General features: G+C 34.2%; 1 protein-coding gene across 1 annotated transcript in view; it reads right to left on the minus strand.

Annotated features, from left to right (window-relative positions):
• Positions 1–22,578, minus strand: part of LOC126978888 (otoferlin-like) — a 107,401-nt gene that overhangs the window by 80,930 nt on the left and 3,893 nt on the right. The window contains exon 3 of the mRNA XM_050828003.1: positions 18,585–18,773. Within this exon, the coding sequence (XP_050683960.1) occupies positions 18,585–18,773 (189 nt within the window). The remainder of the gene's footprint in view (positions 1–18,584; positions 18,774–22,578) is intronic.

The following is a 22,578-nucleotide window of genomic DNA, read 5'->3' on the forward strand; positions in this document are numbered from 1 at the left end:
CATTTACCATCAGCTGAATGTCCTGTTTGTCTCGTCCTGTATTTTCATAATAAATAACACGGATGAAATAAATATATATCTACACTAATATCATATATAGGTATAATTTGTTAGATTGTAGTGGTACTAACACTGAACCGATTTAAAAATTCTGGTCCAATACAAACCCAGAGTTTGCTTGAGTGTCATATAATATAAACCCGAAAACTTAATAGACTTTTTCATGGTAACAGCAAGTCATATAAATGTCCGATAAAACGATTTAGATTCCGATCTTAGACAGAGTTTTGTCTAAATTAGAATTAATATATAAAACTTGCACACGCTCAAGAATCACATCAACAATTATTTCGTTGATTTTTCCTGCTGTTGTAATCAAATCATGTTACAACGGATCTATCAAACTGTATGTCAAAAATTTCTCTCATAGAAATATTCATACAGCTTTTTTATAAACAAACTATTACCCGCGAGTTCGTCCGCGTTGAATAGTTACTTTGGGCAGTTTTATTTATGTTTTAGGATACTTTTCAAACAATACACACACTAACTGCTCATTCCATTGCTGGCTATGATCATCTTTGATACAGCGCGTATCCCTTGTCATTGTCGACAGTCTTTTTAATTGTTTTTCCCTGTGAACTTTAATCTTCTATTTCATCCCCATGTAGCTCAAAGTTTCAAAATTGTTCGAACAAATGTTTATAAATTATTTCTTATCAAGTGCCTCAATAGAAAGTTTCACGGATTTATGACGAATTTCCATACAAACTGTCATCCCCTATTTCAACCCCTTCATTTTTTTGGATAAAAGAGGTATTTTTTTTTCTTTTTTCAAGCTCTAGTCTATCTCTGTACTAAATTTTATCAAAATTGGATCTGTTCTTTAGGCGCGAAAGCGAAGCGTAAAAAACTCACATTCACATTTATAATATTAGTAGGGATAGTTAAACAATAAAATTGAAGAAAGCTTAATCAAAAAACCTACACCTGTATATATTTATGATTTGGAAATGTTTAAGAAATAAGATTTATTCAGTTAATAAAATATTTTCATTTTACTTTTAGATCCATAGAAACATAACATACTCGTTCTGAGATTTGGAAAGAACCTTATAAGCTTATGCGGGATTATGATTTGATAATCCGTCCGTGAGCAATTCGCACGTTGTCAAGTATTTGGCACAGCTCCAAATGCTTAAGTCCCGCCAAGATCAACAAGTACAGTTTCCAATGAATGGCTAGCCTGTTGATTCACCGTTATAAAAGATCTGAGAACTGATTGAAATAAATTATCTCGATAGCAAACAACACCCAAGTTTATACGGATTTGTTTTTTACCGTTTTACTTGTAAGCAACTAAATATTTAAGATTAAAATTGAAGTTATTATTCAAGATCAAAATGGAGTACCTATTGTAATAAAAACTTGACAAGAACATAATATGCTCATGCAATTGATTACTACTATTACAAATTGAAAACTGATGACGTATCAGCCTGTTTCGTTAACACGCCGGTAAATTAAGCATGATTTTGAACAACTCGTAGTCTACTGAGCACCTATTTTGCGCAACTAGTAGTCTACTGAGCACTTATTTTGCTCAACTCGATGCTTACTGAGCACCGATTCTGTGTGATAGGAAATCTCCTAATCTCCCACTACAAGCACGGTATTGAATCCAATACCGTGCTTGTAGTGGGCTAGTACATGAACTTCACACACAACCTTTGATATTCTGCACTGGTCTATAGGTTTCCTCACGATTTTTCCATTACCGTAAGAACGTAGAATAAACGTAACTGTGCATAAATTCGGAAAATCGAAAACACATTGGCACGTGGTTGGCGAGAATTATACCGGTGTTTCTCAGATGAGAGCGTAAGTTCATATTTATATATTATATAGCACTATAACAATAATATATGGGTGACATAATAATATTTAATACTAAGAACCTTCACATTTTTATATTTCCCAGTCCTTTGCATTGCTTAACGTAAGCACTAGTTTAAATAAATAACAAAAGAACATAAAACATTCAATTATCTGGCTGAGGAAAATGTTAGTTATGCAGAAAATAAATCTCGTGCACTTACGCCATCGCTACGAAATACAACAACAATTTTATGGAAATATAATTTCAACTTATTAAGTCGAGTAAATAACACAACTTAATAAATTGAAATTGCTTGAATGTAAATTTTATTATGCGCTTCAACAGCACCGTCTAGTACTCATATAAAATATGTATTACCAATGTATTAAATGAAATGAATTAAATATTCATTTTGTAAAAACAGGTCGGGGACAAAGTATTTTCGCATATAATATGTAAGAAGTTGTAATAATATCTCTTTGGGTCTAATTATTTGTGTCTGGCTGGTTTTGATAACATAATATTGTTTTCAGATATATTTCATACTTTGTTTTTCTGTGATTAAAAATTAATGAATTTAGTGATGAAATTCGATAAGTTTGATATTTTTATAATAAAAATGGAATAATGCAAATCACGAAATTGTGACGTAGGTATGTACCTATTGCACGGTTGGTTGAAGCGTTTTCAATCCAGGAATTTTAATGTCAAAGATGCACCTCAGTCTGTTTGTTCTGTTACGGACAATAGCTAAAGAACTGGAAATTGACCAAAAGATAGTTTTGACCCATTTGAATACAGATTGGGACATAAAATACTCGATATTTGGGTGCCACACGAGTTCACTAAAATAAACCTACTGTGTTCTAATTTGCAATTCTTATTCCGACGATCTGGTCAAGATCGCCGGAATACGTTGGATGAGGGCAGCGCAGGATCGATCATCATGGAAATCTTTGGGGCAGGCCTTTATCCAACAGTGGACGTCTTCCGGCTGATGATGATGATGATTCAGATGTAATTAAACCGAACCGTTTTTGAAGAGATTGAACGTTCAAAAAATTTCGTTGGGGTCAAAGGTCGGTCAAGCTTCACAGACTAGACAAAACGCGGGATTAATGGCAATAGGGGTGATGCAGTGTTTATTGCAAGAGCAGATGTTATTATTTTATCGAGAAACCATCGAGTCGGACTTAAACTTCTATCAGTTGATGGGATCTAAGCAAGAAGTAGAGAGAAAGCGGCTTGAACTAAATAATAGAAAGGGTGTGGTTTTCATAACTATACCTCTAGACCACACACATTTATAGGGACTCAGCAAAATTTTAAAGAGTTTGGCTGTGAGGTGTTAATACATCTATCATATAGCCCTGAGCTTGCGCTTTCAAATATCCACCTGTTTTGATTTCAACGGGCCCGTATCTATACCAGTAAAATAATATAATAAACATTGAAAAATAAAATAATATAATAAACATGTATCAAATGCATTAAGTTAAATAAATCAAGCAATGATAACTCAATCGAAATATATCAATATTATTAATGAATTGGACCTGGGCCATGTTTTGTTCATAATAAACTATCAGGTGTCGGTGAATTTGCCCGCCCAATATTCGAATCGAAAGAATATCTTTCGGGGTGATTGCCACGACTCATCGGGAAAATCTGCAATCGGTTTAACCGTTTCCCATCTAAGCATGTAGAGATAAGTAGAGAAAAACTCGAAACTACACTTTTTGCACCTCTTACATGAGTAAATGTATTTTTATGTTTAGTGTACTCACACTGCGCGCTTATTATTATTGTATGTATAGAAGATAGTTTGGTATTATTATTTATTAGTATTGCCACAACTATTTCTTACAAAATATAGCGATGCACTTATTGTGTAGTCACGGATTGAAGTGTTCCTGTTTGGAGGTTCTGGTGTCAAACAAGTTCCATCTTGAGTCTTAGGCAAATGGGCCCAATGCAATGTAAAAGTAGAAGTTATTTCTTTACACTTATAAAACTGTGGACATGTACAAAAAAACTTGCTTCCATTAAAAATACAAATACCGTCTGGATGCGGCGCAATTATCTATTCTCTTTTTTGTGTTATGGAAAAATAGTGGAAAGAAATACCATAGACAACAGACTCATTGTCACCTCAGAGGTTAATTTAATGACAGTTGTCTCATCCGCCACATAATATAACCAAAAAATAGTTTGGTCCTTCGAGCCGGATAATATAATATGTTTACATTTGCACGTGTTAATACACCGTCAAGATTCCATGACCCACGCATTCCACCCATAACTACTTTTTTATTCAAACATTTATATTAATATATTTTCTATTAAAAATAACCAAGATGTAGAGTAGAAATTGAAAGCTCAACAACATTGCATTAAAATTTCACTAACGCTAAAGAACAAAGCTCACTTACATAATTTATATGCTTGGTTATTAAAACAATGTACAGCACAGCACAAGTGTAGGAAGGAATGAAATGATATTTAAATACACTCACGAACCTCCTGCTCCATTTTTATAAAACCAACAAACAAATGATCGAGAAATTGAAAGCAAATTTTGCCAGTAACGGGCTACCGAAACAAGCTCTGTAATGTGTTTATAATTGTGTGTGATGTAAATTGTCTTGGAATTTTCTTTTATTACGAAAATATTTTAAATATATATATATTAGTATTAGTATGCCCATTGTATTATTATCACCTTTTATGAGTGTGTTATTTGAAATCTAAGAAAGCTGGATTGCCCTAAAGGATTTAAGCTTTTAATTACTCTTAGTAAAAATATAGTATCAATATTTAGGCAAATTTAATGGTCAAATTGTAAGTGAAGGTGTTTATTGTTTCATAATATGAAGATAAATATTTTTTTTGTTATTTGGTTTAGTTCTCGTGACAGACTTCGTCATTTTTTTTGGTGTGCGTGGAAGATGACTGTACTCAATAACTCTAGTTTTTACGTATTAATTTATACTTTTACGACTTAATTACTTAATAATTACTTTTTTGACTTAATCGTGTAAGTCATTACTTTTATTAGTATTTAAGTTGCGTCACTTAAAATATTATAGTTGAAATTATTTGTAAAAAGCTGAAGCTGTAAGTGTCGATTTAAAATACAATATAGACGTAGTCCATTGAGTCCGTGGTTCATTGAGATTTGTTTAACTATAATGAATCAGTCAGTTTATATTGTTATAGAACTTTATATCTCGTATTATTTGAACCGACTTATGTTTTCATTTGAAAACTATTTTAGGTGTGCTGAGATTATTTGCGAGTATTGAATGAGAATGAGCTGTCATGCTCGGCTATGCTCAACGCTCGTCCGAGTTAAGTTTGCTGTAGTCGGCTATGGATTTGCTAATTTCCATTCGGTCATAAATGTCAGGATTCCATTCATAATCAATACTGACTAGTACATATTTAAATGAAATATATGAAGCTGACGATGGTAAAAATAATGTGAAATCGTAACTTTGTTAATAAAAGTACAAGAACAAGAACGTAAGATAATATGCACTTGGAAAATTCTTAATTTTCTTCTACTACTTAGCTGGCCAAGAAAACAAACGTTAAATTTGAATTATCATCAAACATAAAATAGTTAAGTGTTTGGAAATATAAATATAAAGGGAAATGAATAATTTATTTAAGAATAAATTGTGTAGAAGACAGTTTGGTGCTGCGCCAAGTGACGAAAATGATGATTCACTTGAAAAACTCTCAATCATCCTGATAATATGATGTATACCTATATGTAAAGGCAATTTAAATAAAGTCTGTCATGCACTGGTTGATGGAGTGATGTCAGCGACGAATACACACTTGCAATACCAGAGGTATCTCAGGAGTCAAGTTTTTGATTTTGATTCGTTGTTAGTTTGATGCAAACATGATAAAAGTACAAAATACATAGATTGTTGTATTTGGTAGGAATACTAATAATTTGTTCTTTGCAAACCAGATTAATTTATATGGAAATACTGTTGAATAAATTTGTCATAGTAAGAACATACCCAAGAAAGCATAGAAGCTTTGCCAAGGTACCTACGTCAAATTGTCACGGAAACCACGTGAAGAGAAGTTAATTTCGCCATTGGCTCTCCGTGAAAGAGAGTCTTTTGAGAACCGCACTTTCCTCACTGATGTAGAGAAGTAATAGTAAATAAATAAAAATACGTAAATAAATAAAAATTATTAGCGAATGTGAGGAAATTTTATATTCATCTACGCGTTTCGCTACGATATCTACGGGCCGCAACCGACTTGCTAACAACTCTAGACTTGATGAGTAATATTATTTCCGACGTTAAAAATCTTCAAGAGCGTGTGCATATAGAGCAGACATTGTTTAATGGTTGTTGTTTGCTCGATTGTGTTGTAGCATTAGACATGCCCTTACGAAAAGAACAATTCTCTCTTCCACACTTATACATGTGTGGAGTTCTACTACTCATCATCTCATCATCATCAGCCGGAAGACGTCCTCTGCTGGACAAAGGCCTCCCCCAAAGATTTCCACGACGATCGGTTCTGCGCTGCCCTCATCCAACATATTCCGGCGATCTTGACCAGATCATCGGTACATCCTTTGGGGGGGGGGGGGGGGGAGAGGGGGGGGCAAACCAACACTGCATCTTCAGTTTGCAATCATTTGGGCTATGCTGGTAACTTTGGTTCTCCTACGGATCTCCTCATTTCTGATTTGATCTCTCTAGCCCCTCTCCATTGCCCTCTGAGCGACCATGAGCTTTCTCATAATGCCCATAGTTAGCGACCACGTCTGCGTAGATCATCACTGGCAAGACACACTGGATGAGAACCTTCGTTTTCAGGCACTGGAGTGTTTGGGACGAGAAGATTTTACGGAGCTTCCCGAATAGTTTTATAGTTATTATTATTATTTTATAACTTCATAGTTCTATTACTACGAAAATGTAATTTGTTTGATCTCTAATGGGTTTTGTGATTTAAAATAAATATTTGGGGTTTCCATGAAATGGGCATCTCAGACAAGGTTTATATAATTCGTAAAGGAAGTTCACACTTAACTGCTATATTATTTTTATTATTCAGGATTCTGTTACCATTTAGCATGCTAACTAGTAGTAATTAACATATTGTTATAGTTAGCTTAGGTTAATACTCTCTTAGGCATCGTTCATATATATACTTATATTTTATATAATTTTTTATACAAATAGTATATAATTGAATGTAATGCAGACTATAAAGTAAACGAAACATCGTGGTAAATAGTCATTTAGTATATTATATTTCTGTAAAAAGTATTGTTAACATTTATTTATAATTTTATTCAATTTTATTTTTAATTGTTACAATAAATGATGGAATACTATAGACGCAACCACACAAAAAATTAAAAATTGAGGTGGATATAATCTATAATATACGATACTAGCTGACCCAACAGACCCTGTGAATAGAAAAAAAAGAATGTAAGTAATAATAAAAAGTGATAACGATTAATATCGGCATAAACAGCTTTTATATTACCGTTTTAGTAATCCCAATTTTTTAAGTAATAAAATGTTTAAAATATGTTATAAAAAAGATATAAAAAAAGATAGATATATGCTATCGAGGACTTTTAAGGTACACAATTCCACCATACATATCTCAAAGGGTTTTTAGACAGCGTTTTCGTTGAAAGCTCACAGACGGCTTATTTTTCGATATCTCAAACATGATGATGATGGTTAATGTATTCAAATATATATATATATGATAAAAAAATGTATACTAAAACCTTCCTCAAGAACCACGCTATCCATTGGTGACTACAGTATGGAAATCAGTGTAGTATTTTTTGAGTTTAGCGTACAGACAGACGAGGCGGAGGACTTTGTTTTATAATAACGAGTGATGAGATCAAATGACAGTTTAGTAACAGCAGGAACTAAGCTTGGAATGCAGAAATATAGAGCTAATTTATTATGATTACGATAGCGTCTCTAAAAAGGACTTTTAAAGCTGTCAACATAAAATAAAAGGGAATTGAAGCCACAATAACATAATGCCTAAGAAGTTGAATGTTCATAACTAAGTTAAGCTAGTCAATAATTATAAATTTTGAAAAAAAAGAAAATATGTGAAAAAAAGGGTCTTGAGAAAAAATTACGTTTCTTAAAGTTGAAACAACAAATTGATGAATTGTGAAATTGAAATTCTGGTTTCAAGCCTATGCGTGTACGAGTGCAGAACATGCCTAATATTATTGTATATAGCATAGCCTATATTTTTATAGAGGCAAAAATATTTAAGCAATAAAATTCAAACAAGAATAGTATAAAACTGGCGGGCGATGTTGTACGGTTGAAATTGAATATGGAATGATTGGAATTTACGTGCTTTTGTACGTGAACGAGCAACCTGCAATTGAGTTATTCAATGTTTGAGTTGATAAAAGAATTTGAGAGGTTCACCTTGTTAGTATCTAGGAAAATAAATTCTATAGATTGGACGTGGCTTTATACTTTATAATCACAGCCAATTATGTCCTTTTGCGATTTTGCGTGTTTCATAATTTACCTACAGGAGGAAAACATGCGATGTAAAAACTCATAATGTGTTAGCAACATTGGGTTTTGTTTTGTATTTTCTTTTAATGATGGTAATTGGATTTTTGAGTTGTGAGAAAGATATATCCGTAAATGTATGTAATGATTATAGAGATTCGTAATCAGTAACAAATAAAATTACGACAATCTACTTTAGGTTTCCTTCGCTTGGACAACAATGATAACAATGGATATTGGATTCGAAACGAATTTATAGAAAACTTTTATAGAAAACCAAACACAAAAGAAGAAAATATTTTTCATTGTTATCAAAAAACTTTTGAGACACACCATTTTGAACATACCCCGTGTACAAAATTAAGCATAATTTTTTTCGTCATGCCGAACTATATGAGTTCTTTGGGATAGACATCTTTTGTCGTATATATTTCATGGTAGGGGCTTGTCAGTCACTCTATTACTTTGTGCAGATTTTGAGTACAGCGTTCGCATCGACACGTGTGTCTGCAGGAGCCATTGTAACGCAAAAAATGATAATCTCATGGGTTGCATTTAAACGGCATTTGAAGCCATGCTTGCAAATATCCTCTCCGCTGACATCGTAGTTTTGGATGACTTCAGGGGACATAATGCCGAATTACTTGAGTGCTACATCATAGACTATGCAACACAATCTACGATGTTCGACCATTGCCTAGTCATTGATAGTATTGGAGGTTCCGTATACACGAGCCATCCTTCTCTTCTATAAAAAGACAGTATTCCTAATTAAACCTTATTGAAAATTATTTTCTTCTTTCTAGTTTGGTTTCCCCTCAAAGCGTGTTTCTTAGTTTAATAACAATTATTTGTATTTGCTATTTTCTCCATAAAACAATAATAACTTAAAACAATTTCAAAGATTCCGTTACAAACAAACAAACATGCATGCCAAGCTTATTAAGACAGGCCAAATTTATGCATTGTTGTCTGTGCTCGATAAGTGTACAAAGTCTTACTTGAATCAGACGCTTAAAATTGGGTTAAACCCACGTTGAAATATTTTGTTATTTAGTTAGATTCTATGTTAATAAAAGCGTATTAAAAACTATTAATGAATGCACCCAAATATAAAGATGTAAAAGTCGAAATCCCGAACAAAACAATAAAACAGAATAGGATAAGTTTGCCATTGATATAATCCAACTTAGCAGGGTCAAGTATTGTATCTGTGAGGCTTACATAAGATCTACAGCAATCTAGCTCTATAAATATCGAAGTAATATTGCCTTTGTTTTACAATAGTATTCCGTCAATATTGTGGAATAAAACTGAAGTCTCGTTACGAAACGAATGTGTACTGTTAACTTATATTGTGAAAGTATTTTACTTGTTAATCCATAAACCACACTGAAAATAATATGCATAAACTAAAAAAAAAAACATTTGCATTCTATTACCTATTTATCAAAAAAGAGAGAATTTCGTAGGTTTTTTTATAGAAAGGTATGTTGATACATACTCAGAATTTATGCAAACCGAAAGCTCAAAGCCATACCTTGATCTCATTCATCGCCTTGTGTAAAGTTTCCGTAGCAAAGTAATTTCAAATGCTACGGCGCTCTCCAAACCGAATTAGAAAGGGTGGTGATAATAAACCATGTAACTAAAAGGGTAGATAGTGTATTACATCATTGTCAATGTCAATCATCACATTACAACGTTCCTTGTATTTTTCTTATTTCTTTGAATCATCCCCTTAACAAATATAATAAAACTTCACAGTAACCGCAAATGAAAAAATTATCCAAGACAATATTTTATTCTAATAAATCAACATTAGCTCGATCAAATAAACTCGAAATTAAATAAAAAAAATTACAGAGTACCTAAGTCATTCAAAAAATGTGCGGTAGTAAAAGTTTGTGTTTAGTACGACATAAAATTTTATGCATTATTGTAGGCTCGTAGAAGTCTCGTAGCTAACGTATCTGTATCCTGAGTTATAACAGATTAATTTAACGTATTATCTAATATGAAAATAAACTTCCTTTTATGCGACAAGTCTGTCTATCATCGTATTTCCTTATAGAAGTGTAAATCTGAAGCGAAACATATGCACTATTTTTTTATTAAAATATGGGACGAGACGAGCTGGACGTTCAGCTGATGGCAATTGATACGCCCTGCCCATTACAATGCAGTGCCGCTAAATATTATTGAAAAACACAAAAATTCTGAGCGGCACTACAAATGCGCTCGACACCTTGAGATATAAGATGTTAAGTCTCATTTGCCCAGTAATTTCACTAACTACGGCGCCCTTCAGACCGAAGCACAGTAATGCTTACACATTACTGCCTCACGGCAGAAAAAAGGCGCCGTTCTGGTACCCATAATCTAGCCGACATCTGATGAGAAGGAGCCTCCCACTGGTATATGTAATACACCATTTGTGTTATAGTATAAACTGAATCAATTTGCCATTTTAAGTGTCACATTTTTTTTCTGAATCTAACAATCACATTGTCGATAGTCCACAGCAATAGCAAATCAATAGACGACGCAAAAAGAGTCTTTGCTGATATGGGCTAACAGTTTCGGATTGTTATTACAACTTTTTGAATCTACGAAAAAGTAAAGCATAGATAGATTGTATAATTTTTTGTACAATTTTTACAATTCCACATTAGTTTGTACAATCCTGTAATCACTATATGAAGGCAAACGTAACGCCAAATGCTTTTATCACAGAAAAATAATAAAACAGTGTAGAATACACATTTTCAGAATGTACAGAGATCAAAAGATGAGAGGTGTATTTGGGTTTTAAGTACCCATAGCGGAAAATGAGCTCTGTTTGTCGGCAAATATAAAAAGTTTTAGCAATAAGGAAAAAACAAAATAATATTACGATTTCTTTCGATTATGTCTCGCTATCCAATCCACTAAAATAATATGCAGTATTGTAAATCTATTTAGAGTGGTTCGGAAGTCCTTTCCAACATCCAAGTGACTAGATACATATTACTATTACTCAAGTAATAGCCACACTCAAGGAGAAGTTGATTTGAATATTAGTCTGTAGAAATTTTTCTCATAATGTTTCAGCAGATACCTGTTATAGAACGTAATTTGTTTTGTAGACTTTATTTTGTATTCCTTCACTATAATTTGTAAATTGGGTTTTTATATAATCAAACTTCGGTAATAAAGTGTACCCGTACAAAAATTTTCAAAGGTAGGCAACTTCTATACAGATCTTATTGGTTCGCATAAGAGGATGTTTGTTCTCCTTAGAGATCTAACCCATTCACGAAGGCTAACAATAATTTTCCATCTAAAAGAAAAATAAATAACCTCAATGCCTTATTAAATTCAGTGTCTTTACAAAACTATAGTTTTTTACTAATAAATGATTTAACTAAGAGTAGACTAACACAAATTACCTAGACAAATTTAAATTATATTCTCATGGAATAAAATAAATATTTGCAAGCTAAAGTTATAATGAAGAAGTTCAGTATTAAATTAAATAATTAAATCCAGTATCAGCTCGATCCATTTGACCGCGTGCAACGCAGAGCAGCTCGAATTGTCGGGGACGCAGTACTCTGTGCTGGATCACTTGGCGTTGCGTAGAGACGTCGCTTCATTGTGTGTCTTCTACCGCATTTATCACGGGGAGTGTTCCGAAGAGCTGTTCAACCTGATTCCTGCCGCCGAATTTCACCTTCGCACGACACGCCACAAGTTACGATATCATCCCCACCATCTGGATGTGTGGCGGTCCTCCACAGTGCGGTTTTCAAGGAGCTTTCTTCCTCGTACCACGAAGCTGTCGAATGAGCTTCCTTGTGCGGTGTTTCCGGGACGATACGATATGGGTACCTTCAAGAAAAGCGCGTACACCTTCCTTAAAGGCCGGCAACGCTCTTGTGATTCCTCTGGTGTTGCAGAAGAGTGTGGGCGGCGGTGATCACTTAACACGTGACCCGTACGCTCGTTTGTCCTCCTATTCCATAAAAAAAAAAAAAAAAATTCACCGTATTGTAACCGAAATCGCATAATCTACTTTGAATACTGACTAAGTATTTTTAACTATACTAAATTTTAATTGAATTAGGTATGCATATTTATCCAATGAAAAACTAATAAAGAATTTAAAGGTTTCTTACAATCTGATTGACTTGTAGCAATACTTACAAGTACAATAATTTATATTGATAGAATTATCGCTCTCAGGGTTCCAATTTGTTTTCAAAACTGTGGTAATTATTTAACTGACCTCAAAGATGAAAAATAATAAAATCAATCAAATTATAATATACTTGACGACTCTATAGCTGATGTGATGAGCTGATGATTGTTGAATACCACAGCATGCCGTTGTGATGAATACCACAGCATGCCGTGTAGATGAATATCACAGCATGCCGTATAGATGAATATCACAGCGTGCCGTGTAGATGAATACCACACCGTGCCGTGTAGATGAATACCACAGCGTGCCGTGTAGATGAATACCACAGCATGCCGTGTAGATGAATACCACAGCGTGCCGTGTAGATGAATACCACAGCATGCCGTGTAGATGAATACCACACCATGCCATGTAGATGAATATCACAGCGTGCCGTGTAGATGAATATCACAGCGTGCCGTGTAGATGAATACCACAGCATGCCATGTAGATGAATACCACAGCATGCCGTGTATACAAATACCATTGCATGCCGTGTAGATGAATACCATACCATGCCGTGTATACAAATACTATAGCATGCCGTGTAGATGAATACCATACCATGCCGTGTATACAAATGCCATTGCATGCCGTGTAGATGAATACCATACCATGCCGTGTATACAAATACCACAGCATGCCGTGTAGATGAATACCACAGCATACCATGTAGATGAATACCACAGTGGCGCTTTTTCTGCTGTCAAAGAGAAGAACGCAAACAACATTTTCGTTTCGATCTGAAGGGCGCAAGTGAAATAACTGGGCTAATAGACTAAACATCTAATATCTCAAATGGGCGAGCGCATTTACGCTGCCACTCAGTACTTTGGGTAATACAAGAATGCTGAGCAGCACAACTTTGTGTCTTAACGTCACTTTTTTTCATAAAGAAGAAACTGCAGTGAAAGACGCATTCAAATCGCTTAAGCTGTTAAAATTAATGGAATTCATCGCACATACAAATTGACGTTGTAAATTATAAAAATTATATTCATGAAATTAAGATTGTATAGATTTATCATTTTTAATAATATTTGTGTTACGAGTAAGTTTCGTATTCAATTACATTTTTTCAACCCGTTTCTAACTTGGTTTAACTTGCTAACTTGTTTTCAGCCCGTTTCCGTAATCTGATAACAAAAGATAATTTCTATAGGCATTTTAACTGTTTCACAGTTGCACAGGGTTTACTATCGAAATAAAAAAGCAATAAAGAGTTATATTAGTGATATTACATTTAATATTATGGTAAAAGGGTTGACGTATTTCTATATTCATCGTAACGCCAAGCTATAAATCCTAATTTTATGAAAATGAAATGATTGCGCTTCGCCAAATGTCCGCAGTCAATAATGTGATTGTAATACGTACTGTATGTACATTTGGATTAGCCATAACTTTAAGCATTTATAAATGAATGTTGACTAAGTGACCGTTAGGTACTTTTTCAAGAGGCAAATGCTGTTTGGTTCTTGTAAAATACGAATATTGACTAAACCAAGTCATTATTTACAGCCTTAAATTTTAGTAAATTCAAATGCTGTTAGGTAATTTTCATATGCGCATATAGACTACGTGACCTTTTTTTGTAGAATTAAATGCTGGTAGGTTATTGTAAAATGCGAATATTGACAAGGTTATCTTTATTTTTTGTAGAGTGAAATTCTGTTACGTGATTTTAAAATGTGAAGATTGACTAGGTGACGGTCACTCGTAATAGAGTTCAATTCTGTTAGGTCATTTTAAAATGCGAGTATTGACTAGGTGACCTTTACTGGTGTCGGGTTTCTTCACAAGTCTGTCGTCAGCAACGTAATTGAGGTGGGCAGCGTGTCGACCAGGGTAGCGTACATAATACTCAGAATTACTAAACGGTATTCGTTAAAGGTCATTCTGGTATAAGCTCCGACTCCCCCCCCCCCCCCCCCTTAAAACTTTAAACCCGAAATGCCAAACTTCTTCGAAAACTGCGGTGACTGTTTTGACGTGTACGAGTATAATTTCAAGTTCGTGACGTGTTCGTGAAGAACCGAACAAAATCGCAGACTGAACCGTCAAATTGATGGATGTAATAAGTTTTTAAAATAATGGGAAGCTTATATTCACGTAAAATTTTCTTTAAATAGAAATAATAGATGTCATTTCCTACATTGCATTTATGATCTGGGATTCAGGTATCAGGCAGAATACTAAGTTGAAAAACTGTTTTGTCGGTATTTAAATATGTAATATTACTAGATAATTGTCGTAATATTACTAGGAAAAAATGCGCATCTAGCCAGAAGCGTTTTCAATTTAGTGTAATGATTTAATTCATATTTTTTTACTACGAAGAAAATATAAACTGAATTTACAAAGTTAGGGACAGCAGATTTTACTTTTTGGATTGCAAAACATTAATTTTCTCCAATCTTAGATTTTGGTAGATACGTCTTTTTTTGTTTTGGCGGTAGAATTATACTAACTTATAAAAGGGCCAGGATAAATCAGGTCTTTTATATCAACAATTAACTTCCGAACTTTCCAAACGCCATAGAACTTGAATATTTAATACGCTTCTGAGGCAGAAGACATTTTTATAAAACGCCGATATTTTCATTTGAAGAGGGTGCCTATTTGACTAGTCCTGTTGAGTCCTATTCCAGAATTGAACTATTGTGTAATTAACTTTGAATTTATTTCCATTTGAAAACTACATAATATGAAACAACTGCATAATATTCGTACCGCAAGGACTTAATAAGTTTTAATAGCTACCTGCTCTATGTCGCTTGCACGTTAATTTAAATGAACCTTAGATCATTTATCTGCCTAGAGAGACTGTGACAGCTGTGAAAACGTCGAAGTTCGACGACGAATTGAGGTTCGCGCACACTAAGATATAGTGTCATACAAATCGCGAGTGTATGACGTAGCTTGCCACACATACTAAAGTAGTAAACCTGTCCATTTTTAATCGGTTGTCTAGCAACTAGAGACTTTATCTAGACGAATAAATTATTAAAGATTTATACACATAAGTAGTATTAATAATCATACGCAAACAAAAATTACGTTACATTTCCTGTTTGTTTCATTCCGATCGGAGTAAGAGACAGAAATGTCATGAAATTATGGGAAAACACCTACGCGTACGAAAGCACTCGCTATTCATATATAAATTGTTTTATTCTAAAAGATTTTGGCAACAATCTCTTCCTACTCAACGTGACTGTTTACTAACAAACCGTCATAAGGCCGTTTTCAATAACCTATCTACCCTTAGTTTAACTTACTAGAGGTAGACAAATCTATCCATTTACGCTTACCTACATCTCTATAACCTATCGACATTGGACTATAACTATATTGGATATAACCATGGATAGATAAGATCTTGTCATTAAATGGTGTCAGCAATGTCAAGTAAAAAATGAATTCTTTTTAATTGGCGTGAAATCACTTAGGGTGGATTTACTGCTCAACTGAGTCGGTCTAGCGTACGTCGGTCCGCTGACGTGCTATGGCAATAAACAAGTGCGTTCAGTGCCTGGTATATAGTGTATTATCTATGTTTAAGTGCGACACTGACCATGCAACCGGCCGTACGCGCGTGCGTAACATCATAATCAAAAATGTAAAGAAAAATTCGTGTTCTGGAAATTTCGAACATATTGTATAAACTTCTCTTTCAATTAGACGCTCTTTAATAATTATATTTTCTCCGTCTTTTATTCCGTAATCGTTTGCTTAAGTAATACGCACATATTGAAGTGGTTACAAATGGATTCATTTTTCTTCGCAATTGTACAAGTACATGAGCGAAGCTTCGCAATAAGAAATATCTTAAGCATACTCAAAATACTTTTTACAATTTAAATTAAATGAAATAATAAATACAAGTATAGTAATAAATAAAAATACATATGAGTAGATTTAGTGCTCAACTGACGGTGAGCGCTGACGTCAGTAAGGCGTAGCACATAACAATGAAAAAATATGTTCGCGTACAGTCCAACGCTGAGGAATTGCTACGCGTACAGCTACGTCGCACTGACGATACTCGTTGGTAGAGTTCATCGGTCCAGCTTACGTTGGTCCGCTAACGCGCTATGGCGATAAATAAGTGCGTTCAGTGCGTAAAAAATTGTAAACAAAAATAAGTGTTCTGGAAATTCCGTTCATATTGTATAAACTTCTCCTTCAATTAGATGCTATACGATAAGTATATATTGTCCGTTTTTTATTCCGTAATACGCAAATATTGAAGAGGTTAAAAATGGATTCATTTTTCTTCGCAATTGTACAAGCGCAATTAAGTTTGCTAGCTGAACACTTAACGCAAAAGTACATGAGCGAAGCGTCGCAATAGCAAATAGCTTCAGCATACTCAAAGTACTTTTTACATATTCTTAAATAAAATGTGTGGTAATAAATAAAAATACAAAGGATTAGAGAACAATGATGATTGTCATAGAAATCTAAGTAAGAAGGTAAAAAAATGCTTTAAAACGTAATTCATTGCGTGATGATTCTCTCCTAATGAACACATGCATTATATTGCTACGTTTGCTTGACATGCTCCAGATATTGAGGGACTTGTCCAGCAATGGTTTGCCTGTTATTTAGGTAATAATAATTATCATAGTGAAAAATTTATATAAAAAAGTGTGTTGATACTTAATGTACTCACGCAAATAGTTATCCTTGTTTAGCAAAATAATAAAAAAACTTATTACTCTTGCTATTTTACGGTTGTAGAAAAAACCAATAAAAATATTATCATACCGCATAATTCAGTTAAATAACGTGTAATCAATTATTATTAAATTATATTGATACAGTTAGAGAGCAAGTTTTTTATGTTAAAACTTTTATATATTGAAATTTGTTCAATTCTCGTCCATTGTTTGTGGTTCAGCAGACATATGAGTTACAAGAGGCTTGGTAGCTGAGGTATGATACAAATGGTCTAGTTCACCAGCTAAGGTCAGGGTGTCGAATTTGCGTGACGGTGGGCGCGAGCATCATAAGATTTACCCTCACAATTTTTCCCTATCGAGCCAAAATATACATAACTTCAAATAATACCTTTTGTTTTATTTATAACAACAGCAATTTAAGCTTTGATTGCTACAAATTGGTAGATAACAAAGAGTTGCTGCATATACTGTAAACCTTCTTATTTAGATTTCTATGCCTGACTGTGGCCGACAGATCGCATTTCCAAAAGCCCGCATGTGATTTTCGCGTGCGGGCACATTTTTTTATTTCATACTTTACGAGATTTATTCTTAATGAGTAATTGTTACTTCGCGACACTCCATTTTATATATCAAATATGTTTGTTTATGCATTATATGTATTAAACCACTGTTTTTGATATAAGACTTTCCACATACAACGAACGATGACGAAAAAAAGCCTGATAAATGTGTGTCTTCTGTTTATATCGCAGACTCTTTATATCACGTTCCATAGCTTTGTTTCATCGTAATTTGTTATATGTGGACTTGGCTTGAGATAATGTCGCGAGCACCCTACCGCGCATAGCCAAACTAAAACAAATATTATATATACCACGATCTCAGCATACCTAGAATTAACCAATTCAAGAGTGTGGTATTGGACACTATAAAAACAACGGCAGATTAGTGATTACTGTGTTTGCTATTCTTAATATATATTTTTATAAGAATTTACTACCTTTGTATACACTTTTGTAAACTGCTTTTATGTTTATTTGTTTCTGTGTATTTAGTATTAAATTTTCACTAAACAAATGAAGCACGCCATAGAAATAATTTCATACGTTACTACACAAGAACAAAGTCAATGTGTTAAACTTGAAAGTTACCTCGTAGAGTCATATTTCCTAGGATATGTTCTGATGTCATATGATGAGATTTGTATAAATAAATAATAAAGAACTTACCGGCACGCATTGGTTCCCGTTGTCCAATAGGGAGTCCACGATGTTTATCATTCCTTCTCTCACCACCCTGTCCAGGCCAAGTCTGTAGACCCCCGCGACGCGAGGAGCCATGAAGAGATGGTGGATAAGGAGTCTAACCATAAAGACTTCCCCTCTTCGTATTCCGTCATTTGCGGGCCAAAAGAAGGTCTGAAAAAGTTTTAATAGTTTTAACAAAACGGCAAGAGATGTACCTACACCATTAAGTTTAATTAACAAAAATTGGGCTACATAAAACAACTAGCTGACCCGGCAAACGTTGTTTTGCCATATAAAGTATAATTCACGTGATAGTTTAATAAATAATAAATAGCCTATGTGTTATTCTGGTGTGTGAGCTATATTATTGTAAAGTTTCATCAAAATCCAATCAGTAGTTTTTGCGTTAAAGAAGTTCAAACATACATCCAGACATACAAACTTTCACATTTATAATATTAATAGGATTATTATTATTATTAAGAAGTGTAAATGTTATAAGGTAAGATTTTTTAAGGTAAGATATTTACTTTTGTTATTAGCCTAACGAATCCCACTGCTGGGCAAAGGCCTCCCCTGTTTTACTCCATTATTATAGGCCATCCAGATCGTCATGCGATCGTTTTCAGGGTCTGGCTTGCCCGTCCCGAGGCAACCAATGCGCGACACCAATCGGTACCTACATGGTATATTGGATGCACACAGACCTCAGCCCAGTTCAACTTTTCCCTGGCGTTTTTTACTCCAGCATCAGCAATGGTAGTTCTGAAGCGCAGTGCCGTAATTATTTATTTATATTTATTTAATTCATATCCAAAAAAATATATGATCGATTTGATTTCGTGTTTTTTAATAATAACGTTAACGTTTTTTAAAAACAACGGTTCTTGCTCGACATAAATATAAACAACGAAGGCAATATGATATTGAGGTTTTTTGCCAATAAATTTGATGAATACTTAAATTATTTTTTCCATTACTGATTACTAACCCTAAACCAGCTTTTGGGATGATAATAGCATAGGGTTGCAGTTCTATGTTAAAACTAAATTTAATAAAAATCAAACATAACATTTTTAAAGAACAATTCGTATTTTTTCCAGCGCATCCCTTCATTTAATATCGAATTAAGCTTGCTAATAGCATGAACGGCCTTAGGGATCAATTAGTACTAAACACGATCTAATTATATCTGCCTGGGTACACCGTCGCCGGGTTCACGATATCGGTTCGGTTTTCATAATTCGGTTAGTAGTAACCTAATCAATATTGACTGTGAATAAATAAGACCATTTACCAATTTAACATCGAAATTCAATTGAAGCTTTCGTTTGTAAAATTAATAATTTGTAATAAAAACTTAACAATAATTGTTTTGTTTACTATATTATCATTGTTTCTTCCAAATCAATACATAAAATGGCTTACTACATAGAAATCTAAAAGTAAGTAATATTGCTATGGGGCAACGCTGCCGATATTAATAAAATATTTGTGCTGCAGAAGAGGGGTATTCGCGCTATTTATAGCCTAGGTCCTAAGGAATCATTGAGAGCAAAATTCAAATAAATTAACATCTTGACTGTTGCCTCTCAATATATTCTTGATAATATAATATTTTTACCTATATATACACATACATTTCATAAAAACGTAAGGTTGCGACGTTTCGGATTTTGAGGGACCTAAGAAGCATTGGTCTGCAAAATGTAGCGATACGTATATATTAATTAATTTCATTAAAAAAAAATATCATTATCTAAACTAATATTATAAAGAGGAAACGTTTGTGTTTTTGTATGTATGTTTGTAATGTTTTCACACAATTTTTTTTTCGATTTCAAAAATTATTTCACCATTAGAAAGCTGCATCTTCACTCAGTGACATAGGCAACATTACATTTTCAAAAAATAGGGATCCCAAATGAGAATTCAATAATAGGTCCAACTACTGTAGTTATGCCACTATAACTACTTTTTACATTTTAAAAGTTGATTAAAGTGCCGACAATTGTTAAACCATATTATTCATACCTCTTTATCAAATTTATCAAATTTAATGGTATTTTATAAAGGACCGTTTCAATACCTGTAAAATATTTCATTCCATTCAAAAGATAGAACGAATTTAAAATGCTGGCTGCGTTCAGAGCAAGTGTCGCCTCGAAATAAGACCGTTAACGATATAAATAATATCAAAACACAAAAAGTTCCCGGCCAGGTTAAACATTACAAATCGATGGATACAGTTTCTAATACAGAAGATGCAGTTCATAAACCAAAGGAATTTTTAAATTCACTTAGTCCCACCACCTCACAATATTTATCATTAAACATTGGGACACCTATCATGCTTTTGAGAAATTTAAGCCCTTCAAACATGTTTAATTACCCAGTAATTACACTATGTACGGCGCCCTTCAGACTGAAACACAGTAATATTTACAAATTACTGCTTCACGGCAGAAATAGGCGCCGTTGTGGTACCCAGAATCTAGCCGGCATCTTGTGTAAGGGAGACTCCCACTGGTGTGTTCATATGCAATGAGCGACAAGGCGTAATGCGAATAAACTCACGTGCAGAAGGTAGTAATTTGATTAATATTCAGTGACATCAGATTAAAGCGGTATCAAGTAATTTATTTATAATTCATTTTCCTTCCCGGACCTAACCACTTTTATACCGCAGCACTTCACAACCCAATTATAAACAAGCACTTTGATGTATGTGCGGAACATAATATTAAGTAAAATAATATTATTATTTCAACGGAATGACCATTAAATTTTGCTCTATTTCCTGTTTCTTATGGTTTTCTTCACATTTACAATATTTAATGATTTCATCGATAATCCGTTTGGCATTGCAAGTGCATCATACCTCTGGGGCAGGGTTTGTTTGCTTTGGATGATCTCAGTGTCTATGTACGTAGAAATTGCTAATACATGGCATGGAAGTTTTCATACCAAGATCAAAAATCTCAGCCCGGGCTCGATGTAATTTAGTAACTGACTACAATAAACAGGCGTATCTAACCTGGCTGGTGGCACCGGGTACAAATGATCCGACTGCAGAGTTCTAAAGATGAAATAATAGGATATCTCCATATTCTTCAAGCGGCAAATAGCCCGTGAGCAATCTAAGCATGTCGTCAAAAAATTAGCGAGCATCTTTCAAGTTATCCGCATGGAGCAATCTAGTTGGGGGATGGCATCCTGGCCTATACAAAAAAAAGGAAAAGGCCGATGGTCGCCATGGTCAATCGCATCTCTAGTCTGGGACCCTAGTACGGACCATTGGACCGCATACAATGCAGAGCTATACAAAATGCCGGGGATCCAGTAGTATGTGAACGGCTAGATCACTTGGCGTTGCGTTGAGGCTTCATTGGACTCTTAATTCATTTATCACGGGGACTCTTCAGAGGAACTGGTTGATCTGATTCCAGTCTCCGAGTTCCAAATTTCAATATTATCGTCTCCATTTGAATGTGTTGTTCTCCACGTGTGGTATTCAACGATATTTCTTCCACGTACACCCAAACTTATGGAATGTGCTTTCTTGCACGGTATTGCCAGAACGATAAGAGATGGTTACTTTAACGTACGAATACGACGTAAAAAACGCGTACACATTGCTTAAAGGTTGACAATGTTCCTTTGACAGTTCTAATGATGCAGCAGAACCTGGGCGGCAGTGATTATTTAACATAAGGTGAATCTCCAATTTAAAAAAAAATTGTAATGCTGCCCGACTATAGCGCCACATATAGTTGAACTGTACACATAAACACAAATGTCTTGTAGCACCGATTTTACAATTTTTGTTTAAATTTTGGACTTATATACATTTCCAGATATGATACCTATAATGTAGCATCCGAGTCGTAACGAAATACATGAGACTAATAGTGCTTCTGCATCTAAACTAACAGCAGATGCAGTAGGATTTGAACCCCACTTTCCTGTTTGAGAA

This window comes from Leptidea sinapis, chromosome Z, assembly GCF_905404315.1.
Source record: "Leptidea sinapis chromosome Z, ilLepSina1.1, whole genome shotgun sequence".
NCBI lineage: Eukaryota > Metazoa > Arthropoda > Insecta > Lepidoptera > Pieridae > Leptidea > Leptidea sinapis.